Source organism: Daucus carota, chromosome 7, assembly GCF_001625215.2.
Source record: "Daucus carota subsp. sativus chromosome 7, DH1 v3.0, whole genome shotgun sequence".
In the NCBI taxonomy this organism is placed as follows: domain Eukaryota; kingdom Viridiplantae; phylum Streptophyta; class Magnoliopsida; order Apiales; family Apiaceae; genus Daucus; species Daucus carota.
The window spans coordinates 9,079,242-9,092,431 of NC_030387.2; the positions used below are offsets into that span (position 1 = coordinate 9,079,242).

General features: G+C 38.2%; 2 protein-coding genes across 5 annotated transcripts; one reads left to right on the forward strand and one right to left on the reverse strand.

Annotated features, from left to right (window-relative positions):
* Positions 1 to 16: 16 nt before the first annotated feature.
* Positions 17 to 4,670, reverse strand: LOC108196281 (uncharacterized). Of its 4 annotated transcripts, none has more exons than XM_064081460.1 (9): positions 4,442 to 4,670; positions 4,208 to 4,317; positions 3,000 to 3,118; positions 2,805 to 2,902; positions 1,326 to 1,413; positions 1,112 to 1,240; positions 845 to 944; positions 620 to 756; positions 17 to 333 (listed from the first exon to the last, which is right to left on the reverse strand). In XM_064081460.1, the coding sequence occupies exons 1-9, from the start codon at positions 4,501 to 4,503 to the stop codon at positions 289 to 291; spliced, it is 888 nt and encodes a 295-aa protein (XP_063937530.1). In that variant the 5' UTR covers positions 4,504 to 4,670; the 3' UTR covers positions 17 to 288. The 4 variants fall into 4 exon arrangements, with proteins under 4 accessions (XP_063937530.1, XP_017218986.1, XP_063937528.1 ...); XM_017363497.2 differs by having other exon boundaries at positions 620 to 768; positions 845 to 947; XM_064081458.1 differs by having other exon boundaries at positions 620 to 768; positions 4,442 to 4,668.
* A 3,106-nt stretch (positions 4,671 to 7,776) lies between these two features.
* Positions 7,777 to 9,513, forward strand: LOC135147879 (uncharacterized). The gene is made up of 2 exons (XM_064081915.1): positions 7,777 to 8,454; positions 8,596 to 9,513. The coding sequence occupies exons 1-2, from the start codon at positions 8,173 to 8,175 to the stop codon at positions 9,511 to 9,513; spliced, it is 1,200 nt and encodes a 399-aa protein (XP_063937985.1). The 5' UTR covers positions 7,777 to 8,172.
* Positions 9,514 to 13,190: the final 3,677 nt, after the last annotated feature.

The window sequence follows — 13,190 nt, forward strand, 5'->3', positions numbered from 1 at the left end:
TTAAAAGAAAAACAAATAAAAAAATCATGTAGTCTATGATTAATAAGAATACTATTGATGAGTGAATTATAGATCACCTCAACATGTAAAATCTATAGTGCTAAAGAGAGTTTGCACTCACACATTAAGTATCTTCCTCAATAACTTAAATGTTACAGGGGAAAGCTGGAATTCTAACTTCAGAATATAATTAACAAAAATAATACAGCATCTTTGAACTACAACCAAACAAATCCCGCATCGGTTTTCAGCAGCTCCCAGTAAGATAATTCAGTCAATGGTTTGACCTTAGATTACAGTCTTCAATCTTTCATCAGTTCCATCCCGCTCAACCTGGATATGTTAATGATACCAAGTTAAACATGGTCAGTTGTGATTACAAGTAAGCTATCAAGAGCAAGAAACAAATTATTTTGCTTCAAGTCTTCAGTATCAGTGGACAGATAACAAAATTTAAGCTCCATCCTACACATAAATAATTGAACTACAACTCTGCTCACAACAGTATTTAACAACTCGTCTATTAAATTGCTAAAGACAACAAATCCGAAATGGGCAGGTAAAAAAACAAGATAAATGGAGAATGTATAAAGCGAGATAATGTAGAAGAAGTGTTTACCTCCACATGTACTCTTGGCTTCTTCTTTGGCTTGGCATCAGGTCCATCTTTGCCAAGCTTCCGCCCAACTGAAGAATCCTTTCTCTCTCTTTTCTGATTAATTGAGACTGTCAATTCATCATCTTCATCCGTCCCATCTGTAACATCAACTGCTGGTTTTAAACTTGAGACATAATAAAGCAATTGTAAATTATAATTCAAAAAACAAATGAGGATGAACCATACCATCTGCATCACTTTGTTCTAATGCAAGTCCGCCAAAATCTTCCATATCGTCCTCCTCTTCAAGGTCTTCATAGCCTTCAACATATTCTATCTCAGCCTCCTGCTTTTACAAATTATGCAAAGATAAGAAACAGCTCTTTTTTATTTGAGTTCCTAGTATAGGTCACATATCCCAGGGCTATGAGGAAACATCTAGTTTCTTGCCCAACAGACACCACTGAACAAAAAAGGAGAAATGAATAATAGAAAAAACTTTATACAAACTACCTCCTCTTCCTCTTCGACAGCATCCTTCTCCATATCATCAAGAAGCTTATTGTATTTTTCAACAGGATAGTTGTATATATCCCCGTATACACCTTTCTCCAAACGTTCAAGTAATTCCTTTTCAATACTCTGCAAAATAAAAAGATGCTTTCAGCAAGGTAACATTGGTGTTTGGTGAGATATTTTAGCGGCAAAGAGCAACCAGAAATCTAACCTTGTCCAAGATTGCTGCCTTTTCAGCTTTTTCCTCTCTCCTAGACTCTCTCTTTATCTCTTTCCTAGGAAGAGTCATTATCTTCTCCCTGTTTGGAAAAAAATAAACAGAATACATTTCAGATAATAGTGCTTTAAGATCTATATGATATTACAACTATCTAACACAACCGCAGGGCTATAAATACAGAGGAAGAGATGAAGGAAAGATTTACGGTGACAGTAGGATCATTCACACATACAAAATGTATCTTATAACAATCTTAGTTGAGGGTTAGGGTCTTTGCAACAGTTGACTACTTGACTTATTTTAAAGGGAAAAACAAAAAAATAATGGCAACTGCTAATTAGAATTCTGCCTATGAAGGAAACTATATTCATCTATATATCAAAGAAATCAATTTGAAGAGTGGAGAATCCTGTGTATCAACAACTAGCTATGTACCTATTACAGTTTTAGGCTTAAAAATGAAAAACTTTAACACTACACAGTCCAACTATATCAACTCCACATTCGGGAAAGATCATCTGCCTGCTGTGCTTTTCATTCAACATTCACATAGAAAAATACAATTTGAACTAATTATAAGCGAATTTATTGCAGTTCTGAAGTCTGATACTATCAAGTATGCCCCACTTCTAATTAGAATGTTCCTCCTAATAAATTCCTTTTAATAAATACTAATTATTACGAATGCAAACTTCCGGTTCTCATTTTTTCTCACTTCTAAGAAATCAAATCTAAAACACTTCATGTTATATAAAGGAGATTAATTTATTTTCATATATGTAATCTTATATCATTCGACAATCCAAATGTAAAAAATGCAATCATATTCCTGATATCATATGATGCTACTTGACATTAAACACTCACATGGAAATATACAAGTCTTCCCCTGTTTAGTTGAACATTCCTCCTTACAAATACTCAATAGTAATTACTTATTACTCCTAATCCGAACTTTTTTCCAGTTTTTATCCTCTTAAAAGAAATTAAATTTTAGTACTTAATGTTATGGAAAGAATTAACTGATGCAATCTTATTGAATTCCACAATCCCAACACAAAACATGTAATCTTATTACCAATTTTCTACGTAGCTACTTAAAATTTTTATCAGATAGACACCCACTTCAAAGCATCAGGGGTCTTAACTTAAAAGTCTACTCATTACCAGTTTTGTTTCTAATCACAAATCTCGAAAATAATGTATGTTATGCTACAAGTTTACTAATAATTTAGAATGATACAGAAATAGTTCATTGCCATTACAATGAACTAATTGTCCTGTTTCAGATCCAAATATACTGCATACCATGCAAATAATTGGAAAAATCAAATTAGCTTTAGATTGTGATACAGAATAATTTCATGTACACGTAGAGCAAGTACATGAGCAGTTAAGCACATACATAGTAATTGTACAATAGCATAATCTGAACACGAAACATAATTGGTTGATGAAGATATCACATACCTTGTTTTCAGCGCAAGCTTCCTCATGCGTATCCTCATCTGAGTCATTTTGGTTAAACGTTGCTTTGTTTTGTGTACCAGAAATTTGGGCCAATACATCTGCAAAACGATGGTTTACACAGAATATCAGGCACATTTATGGCAAAAAGAATAGGACAAATTAGTTACTCATATAATTAGGTAGAAACTACTATACCAGATTTTTGTCAATAATCTCGAGTGCTTTTTCATAATTTCTGGGCAATTTAATTCTCTCCCATAACTTGCTGGGCATATGAGCCCTTTCTGCTGTCTTCATGTACAAATAGAAGATTCCTGTACAACCAATATTGGAAAAAGATAATCATCATTTTTGTTGCTGGTTTGAGTTCCATACTGATGTTTAAATTTCTCCTGTTGTACACCTGTACTCCCTATATATCAACTGTTTCCACTGTAGTCAACCTCCAACAATTACATAAAGATAACTGTTGTATAATGTGCAAACAGACATACAGAGCTAGAGTCAATATATGTCACAACTTGCAATATCCCACAATTATATGTGCCCTTCTAAGCCAGAAATATAATTAAAGAAAACAATTTAAATATATACAAAAACTATGTAGAACAAATTAGTTGCTACTTGCTAGCAACAATATCGTAGTATATGAAATAGTCTAAAACATAATAGAATCAAATTACTTAACATTAATCAACAAAAGTAAGATAGATATGCTTCGAAATTGTTGAGCTCAATCCTCGAGCCCTCAAATTCTTAAAACACTCTCTCCTTATCTACAGAATTTTAAAAAGAACCAACAAAGTCTGAGGAGGAAGATGATTACATTTGTGTTTTCACATTTCCTAAATAAATTCAATTTAACATTAAGCATAAACTCGCTATCCCTACCATTAATCTACAGATACATATAAACATACTCAAGCTAGCAACCGCCAATATAACGACAGAAAATCCCGGTTTCAATCCCTACCGTCTAATCTACAGATACATATAAACATACTCAACCTAGCAACCGCCAATATGAAATAATCTAAAACATAATAGAATCAAATCACTTAACATCAATCAACAAAAGTAAGATAGATATGCTTCGAAATTGTTGAGCTCAATCCTCGAGCCCTCAAATTCTTAAAACACTCTCTCCTTATCTACAGAATTTTAAAAAGAACCAACAAAGTCTGAGGAGGAAGATGATTACATTTGCGTTTTCACATTTCCTAAATAAATTCAATTTAACATTAAGCATAAACTCGCTATCCCTACCATTTAATCTACAGATACATATAAACATACTCAAGCTAGCAACCGCCAATATAACGACATTTCTAACTAAACTAACAAAAACTAACAACAAATGCAAAGAAATGCAAACCAAACCTAATAAAATCACAAATAACTACCTTCATGATCTCGAATAGTAGCATATCGACTATTAGCAAGCGGACACGAGCTCCGATTACAAGTCCCGGTAACATTATACGGATTTCGACAGAAAATCCCAGTTTCAATCCTGTAAAAACAAACACAAACACAAACATAAACAATCAACACAAACGCCTCTAAAGCAAAACAAAGCAGACTCAATCAAAAATCGATCAAATTAATTCAAAAATCACAGAAATTAGGGTTCATACTTGCTCATGAAACTGCAGTGCTTGTGTCTGATGACTTGCCATACGATTTCATCGCTCTGCATCTCTAGTCACTGCAATTGCTTTTCAATTGAGATTTATAGATACAGGTGTGTGTATGTATAGGTTTGTGTCAGAGTTTGGCGGAGATGAAAAGGGGGGTAACGAGGGGTTTTAATTAGGGTTTATGCTGAGCCGTTGCTGCTCAGTATTTCCATTGATTTTATTAGAGATTGTATAATAGTTATTTTTTAATTTAATATTATACTAAAAAATATAATGAGATATATTTCGCCTCATGAGTACTTCATCTTTTTTCTTTTCTGCTTTTACCGATGCTTATGAAAAAAAATTGTTCTCGCAAAAAAAAAAAAAATTGTTAGTGTGTGATAACAGGGGTGAGAATTCTGGGCTTCTTCAAATTTGTAACCACCCTGAACATAATTTTTATAAAACTAACCACCTGTTTTTTCGTTTTATAAATCTAACCACCGTATATAATACACACGTCGGGCGGACAGAGCTAGCTAAAATAATTTTCCGAAAGCCCCAACCACGGGCGAACATAACATGAAAATGGTTATATGTTCGCCCCCCTCGGACGAACACACTGTCATGCAAGTGATGTGTTCTAGCCAACCAGGAGCGTACACGTGGACAAGATAAGAATAAAAACCACTAGTTTCTCTTCTCTTCTCTACTTCTCGGCAGTTCTTTCAAGTTTTAACCACAGCACACAAGCAGCACAGCAGCAAGTAGGGCTGCTCATGGGTTGTCCAACCCGTTCAAACCAACCCAACCCAACCTTGAACTAGGCCGACTAACCCGACCCATTCCAAACCGTGGGTTAATTGGGTTGATTTTTGGTTGAGCCGTTTATAATGGGTTGGGTCGAAATATGACTTTTAAAAACCCTAAACCAACCCAACCCGGTCAAAATATATCTTTAACACTCTGATACTCCCTCCGTTTCTTTATTCTTTTCTCGTTTGATATGCCGGGACTGTTCATAACATGAGACTAATTACTAATTTACGTCTAATCTATAAGACTAAATATAGTCGTGAGTGATCTTGTTGGATTCGTATTCACGAGTACTTTAATACAATGAAGTTTTTATATTTAATACTAATACAAAACTAATGATATTAAGGATCAAAAGTGTGTATTGGCAAACATGCTAGAGAGAAACATGAAAAGTAATAAGAGACGGAGGGAGTAGAATATTTTTGGTTGCTTACGGAACTATATTTACTTATTTGATGATAGAATGTGCAGTGAGTGTAGTGCAGTGTGCAGAAACAATTAGAAATAAAGCTTTATAGTTCAAATCAAACGACTCACATTGCTAGTTCCTATGATTATATATCATGGCGGAAACATGATTTTTAATAGTTATTAGTGTATTAAGATTCTGCTGTCCACCTTAGTATGAAGAGAATATATGCACTCTAAAAGCACCTGATATTTTGTATCGGTGCAGTGTCCTATGTTATTGCTAATTGTATACAACAAAATGGTGCAAAACATATTTTGGATTATGCTTATCTTGCAAATTTTTTAACCCGATCAACCCTACCCTAACCAACCCAACCCGTCATACAATTAGTAGGGTTGGGTTTCTAATTCTTTTTATGATTGATGGGTTAAATTTTTCTAACCCGTACTAAATGGGTTGGGTCGCTTGAATGGCCGAAACCGGCCCAACCCAGCCCATGTGCAGCCCTAGCAGCAAGCACCAATATAATCCACTGTTTCAATCCACTGTCCTCACGTATATAATCATTTTTTAAGGTAAAAATCAATCTCAATCTTGTTGAAAATTATGCATGTATGTGTATAAATGATATGAATTTTTATGATTATTTTGTGGTGATGATTTATATTGATTCTTGTTAGTTGGTAGTAGATCTAAAGCATATGAGTTGTTTGAATATTTTTTGGTGATGATTCATGATGATTGTTGTTGATTAGTAGTGGCAGTGGTAATTTTAGTTTAGATTTGTGTTTGAATGTAGAAAATAATTAATTTTAGAAATAGGTTAGCTACCTTTAAAATTCAAAATATTGCTTTAGAGAAATAGTTTTGTATTATTTACGTTAAGAATAAAATAAAAATAATCAACATAACTTTAGTGATTGTGAAATTAATTAAATTAAATTTTTTCGAATTTAAAAGTAAATTTAGAGAAATGGCAAAAATTTTCGAATTCATTTTGTATTACGTATTAAATTAATTTAGAGAAATTAATTAATTAATAATTACAGTTACTACTATAATTGCTCTTAAATATTACGAAGGAGAAAAGAACATTTGTTCTCAAATTGGTAAATTTAAGTTCTAGATCAGATGGTTAGGAACGTAATGTAAAAGAAATGAAAATTTTAAAATCTTTTACCTCCATTCCCTCAGTTTCTTCACACTACAAACACAACAATAGAATTATTTGATGCACTACAATTATTTTACTACAATTATTTTACCTCCATTCCCTCAGTTCCTAACAATAGATGGTTAAGACTAATATTTGATGCACTACAATTATTTCAGGCACCATTTGATTTGAGACCGAGGACAAACTATGGCGAATATTGGAAGAAAGTTCAGACCCACAGACCACATTAGAGGATCATGGATGCCATCAGGGACTTAGGTTTTGATTGCATATTTATGCTGGGACAGTTGAGGCATGACAGGGGGTTGCTTACACCCTTGATCGAGAGATGGCGTGGAGAGACGCACACTTTCCACCTACCGTTCGGAGAGGCCACTATCACTCTCGAGGATGTTCATCACATTCTCGGGTTACCCACTGAGGGTGATCCACTCATCCTCCATGGAGAAAGTACCACCGTGGAGGATAGGCGCAACCTGGTAGGCGAGTTTATTGGACTATTACCAGCATATGATGATGATGTTAACAGATCTGGTTTATAGATCAAATGGCTGGTGGATAACTTTGGGTCCTGTTAGTGGTTGGATCCAGCGGCTATAGGTTATGGTGCACGAGTTACCTTTCATGTTTGGGCGCACCTACTATGCGTTATTGGATCATTGTTCCCCGATAGCAGTGGGGGCCACGTGCAGCTTGACCTTCCCTGGTTACTAAGGGACATGGGCAAGCTGCGTTAGTATAGCTTGGGCAGTGCTGTTCTTGCCTTCCTATATAGGAAGCTATGTAGTTCTAGTCGGTCAGGCACATCTAATTTCTGCGGCTACGCCACATTGCTACAGGTAATACTAAACCAACCATAGCTTTCTTGTCTTTATTGTTGCATGATTTATGTTTGTCAGTTATTCATGATGTGCACTTGTACTAACCTTGGCCCTAGGTGTGGATTTACGAGCGCTTTCCGTCACTAGCGCCTAGACACGCGGCTGAACCCTTGTTCGAGTACCCACTTGCGCTGAGATATGTTATCACTCCTTCTGTTGATTAACACATTCATATTTTACACATGTATAACCTCTGACCACTTATGCCAACTTCCACTGTAGGTGGAAGGCACCACTTAGCCATGATCATGTGCCGCGATCGTAGAGCCGCATCACACGATACGAGTTGGATGGGATGATTGTCCAGCAGTTTCGATGGAGGTCATATGTTGATTTACCTGCGGAGCTTCACCCGGAGCCCAGTATGTACTTGCGCTGGACGGCTCCCGCCCCCATGATGTTCATGTCCTACGTTGAGTGGTGCTACACAGACAGGATCACGAGGTAGTTCGGGTTTATGCAGGGCGTACCATTTTCCTCTCCCTGCCAAAATCATCAGCGGCTACACGACCACTACAACGAGTCCGTTGATTGGATGTACGCGAGGCAGCCATTCGTTGATCTTTGGGATACGCGTATGGAGCGTGCCCTCGCATCTCCTCCACTAATGCATGGCGAAGGTTGCATTGCCTCATACCTACCATGGTTCCACAGGGTCACACATCGATACATTATTAACCCCGACTACTGGCCAAAGGAGGGTGCCCTCCAGGGAACACAGCTTTCCACACAGGAACTGGTAAACATCCGCTCCTTTTACTTGTTGTTCTCAGCGTATTTCGTACATTGTTATGATTTATGTATACATGTTTGTAAATAGACGGAGTAGTTATCAGCTATGGAGCGTGCCATTGACCCTTATGCTCCTGATTTGGGTCAGGCAAACCATATTTTACAGGATCCGATTTCTCGTGCACAGCGTCGACCTAGGGAATGGGCCCCTACCAAACGTAGGGGATGGCCACCAGTCACACCGGTAGTGCCCGAAGAGGGCACTTACTACACCCATGTAGGTAGTTCACACCTTGCAAGCATCTCACATTCTGTAGGTACTGAGGGAGCAGGTACTTCTGAGACTGGTGGATGGTCTCCATTCATTCAGTCTTCTACATATGAGGCAAATACTTCTGAGGGGGGTGCATGGCCCCAGTGGGTTAACCTCCCTACATATGCAGCAGCGGGTACTTCTGAGGCTGGTTATACGGTTAGATTAGGGGATGACGAGGCACGGGATGATGAGGGTCCGTCACAGGATCACTTGGCAAAGTCATATGTATATCGTCCTGACATGTCGTTCTTAGAGGACCAGCACCACACACCTCCTCCATTCACCCAGGTGCCATCCTTTGGGAGCCCTACTTACAGATTCGGGAGTCCAGCTGTCACGTTCACACCGATGATGTCCACCACCGGAGAGAATTTTCCACACCTTTACCCGCTTTTGCTTCATATGCAGGGTATAGTAGCCCCTGGGCGTACGCAACTGTGCGTCCACCGAGAGCAGCAGCACATCCGTCGGAGGTTGAGGAGGTGTCCGAGCCTGAGGAGCCATCTGAGCATGAGCAGAGACTGCAGCCACCTAGAGCAGCGAAGGGGAAGGGTCGAAGATGTCATACTGGAAGCCACTTCTTCGGGCATAAGAAGAAGTAGGCTTTTCCTCATATGTACTTTGTTTATGTTTATGTACTTTTATTATGCATTTTGTTTATCTTTATGTACTTTTATTCGGGTAGAACGGTTTATGTACTTTGATTATGTTTATGTATTATGTACTTTGTTCTCTCATAATGTTGTATAATGTTAGCACGACCCATTTACATGATAACATAACAAATGACATAACATAATAAATGACATGACATTGAACTTGATAAACAGTGGAACACAAACACACAACATGATGAATCAGTTTCTCACACAAACACACAAGCCTTCAAACACACACTAACTCACAAACACAGAAAAACACACAAACTCAGAAACACACAAAAACACAACAACACAACATGATTGAAATAACATCACATTTCCACCGCCTGTGACCATTTGAGCTCACTTATTTCATTTGAAAGCTTGCTGATGACCTCGGTAACATGACTCTCATGACGGTCCTCTAGCCAAAATAAGTAACCGCAGCCATTGGACCCGTCAGGACATTGCACCATTCGCCTCTCAGCGCCGGGACCATTGTCCCGACAAACACTACTGACTAGGACTTTGTCACAGTAGCACTTCTCTACAACAACTGGCTCCATAAGTGTGTAAATGTTTTTTAGTTGTGAATACAACCGAGGTCTTGAGGGACTTATTTATAGGTGAAAAAATGAGCACAATGACAACAACTTTCATGTAGCAACTTTAAAACAATATTTAAAAATTTCAGACATACACAACTTAATAAACTTAATAAGGAATACAACAATAATTGCACATCGGTCAATCTAGCATTTTTTGTTGAAGAACCCTCCCCTTTAAATTTTCCCTTAAGGCATTCACATTCTTTCTCCTGCTTCTCTCTAATCTTTTCCTTTGCAAAATAATGCTCCCATATAAGGTCACTCATCTCTCGAGTCATCTCAATCAGCACAGCCGTTGAACGTGGTTCTAGTGGATCATCAATCCAAAACATGTAACCGCACCCGTTCGGCCATAATGGACATCGTGACATCTTTCTTCCAGCGTTTGGCCCAGTCCCTCGATACGTACTATGAATGGAAAGCCTTTCACAGTAGCACGTGTCCCCCTGGCTAACCTCATTTACTCCCTCCATTTAATTAAGATATGTTTTGAAATGTGTAAACGAGCTTTCCACTATTTATAACCAATATTTCGTAACAAGGTCACATAATCTCTGCAGCATACTATCATTGCAAAGGCCAAAATAAATTCACATGGCTACAGTGGACGAATCTCTCTGCAGCATACTATCATTGCAAAGGCCAAAGACACTTCACATGGCAACAGTGGACGAATCTCTCTGCAGCATACTATCATTGCAAAGGCCAAAAACACTTCACATGGCTACAATGGACGAATCTCTCTGCACCATACTATCATTGCAAAGGCCAAAATAAATTCATATGGCTACAGTGGACGAATCTCTCTGCACTATACTATCATTGCAAAGGCCAAAATAAATTCACATTGCTACAGTGGACGAATCTCTCTGTACCATACTATCATTGCAAAGGCCAAAATAAATTCACATGGCTACATGGCTTTCTAGATTTTTTCTACTTGTCCATACAGATGTTTTTAGTATAAGCAGATGAGAAATCCGAGTATATGTATGTGCTTAGTTCTAATACTCAGAACGAATCTAACTATATATAAACATAGTTTCCGTCATAATTAACCTATATTAAAATATTCAAATTATATGCTGATTAACCTAAAAAAATACTCAATCATCACTTTAAATCAGGCAGTATTTTTAATCAATAAAATACTCTCAATTCAATATTTACGAAACAACACATTTTAATTTATAGTGTTTCTGATTTTTTTTATAAATAAAATAATCACAATATTTAGTTTATTTGATTTTTTAATAAATCAAATAAACGCAGTGAAGAGCAGTTACTGTGTCAAAAAACCATTTTTTTAAAAAAACTCCAATTATATGTTCGCCCGAGGAGGGGGCGAACATATAATCTATTCCCTGTTATGTCCGCCTCAGGGCATGGCTTTGAAGAAATTTAAACCTGCTATTGTGTCCGCCCGAGGTGTCAAATATTTAAGGTGGTTAGTTTTCTAAAACGAAAATTTGGGTGGTTAGTTTTGTAAAGATTGTGTTGAAGGTGGTTATATTTTTAAAGGAGCCGAGAATTCTGGATAACGAGTAGGTCCGTGACTAGCCGTCATGCTTATTAAGTCGACAAGTCGAGTCTCGGCGCCCTGACACCTTGGAATCGACTAGTCTAAATAAGTCGACAAGTCGTGATATTCATAAATATATATATATATATATATATATATTAAAGATTATATAATATAGATAAAAACACATCATTCAATATTTCAAATAGGAAAGAGACAATAAGTTCAAATACCAAAAGTTAAGCATACCTAAGCAAATAAAAACATAATAGATGAGTGAAATAAACTAATCAAGCATGAAATCTTCATCTCCCTCTTGAGTATTCTTCAAGGATGGATCGGGAGGAACACCAAAGTCATCTTCCACATCCTCATCATCAATAGGAGTATGGTCTTCATCTTCTCCCCCATCATCATCATCATCATCATCATCATCATCATCATCATCATCATCCTCATCCTCATCATGTAGTGTCGAACTAGTGCCACGTCGAGTGTAGGTACGCACATCACTAGTTGAACCACCATTAACTTTTCTTGGTAAAGTGCGTCCCTCAAGTCCTTGTGAGGCACCCGAAGCTATATCCACCGCACTCTAAAACCATGGTCTCCCCTTTAAACATTTTGGGAGGCCTCTCGGACGGATGGCACACATTGGTTAGCGGTGGCCCTCGGGCTTCGCGTACATATCTCTTTATAGCACTGCGTCCCTGGCCTCCCACGAAGGGTCCCCCGATGATCATTCGTACACTGCTAGCCCGGGTGTTACGGTTGGCTTCCTGGTCACTTGCCCTTTCGACCTTCTTTTCCTTATACTTCTTAGCCTCATGAACCACAAATTCTGTCAGGTATCCAGTTCTAATGAGGTCCTCTATGTGGTCTTTGAGATGCACATAATGGGGTTCTGCCCTAGCAAAGAAGTCGGCTAGGGTTTCAGGCTCCGGCCCTTGCAACTCCTACCAGAAATCTGTTCCGGGTCTTACCTCTGCTATCAAGAAATTCTTCAGGGTTTCCTTTGATGTTCTCCTGACACGGAGCACCTCTTAGTTGAAGCGTTTGAAATATTCCCTTAGTGTCTCATGCTCCTTTTGCTTGATGTCAGCTAGAGTGTTGGCAGGTGGGGCATAAGTAACGGAAGCCCTGAATTGTCCCACAGACAGCTCACTCATTTTCCTCCAAGAATTGATAGAATTAGCAGGAAGCCTCTTGAACCAGTGGTGGGCGTCATCCCTGAGGGTTGCAGCCAATAAGCGACATTTTGTGAGGTCTGGAATTTGGTAGACCTCCATCTCAGTGTCAAACCAGCTAAGGTACTCCACGGGATCCGTGGTTCCGTTAAATCGCAGGTCGCCAACCCCCCTGTAGATACGTAGTAGGGGTGACTTGACGGTAAGCTCGGCTTTCGATTTCTTATCGGCCTTCACTTTCTTTAAGGCTTCCAGTAGCTCTTCCATCTTGCACTTATCGTCCCCATCATTAAGCGCAACCTCATAGTCATCATCCAGGGGTTGATCTTTCTTCTTGCTTACTTCCTCATCATTATGCGATCCTGAGCTTTCCTCATCATCATCGATGGAGATGACTTTTGACAGCCTTTGGTTTTTGTCCTTTGACCGAGCTTCAGACGCGGGCTTCTCCTGTCTTTGGCTGGGAGGA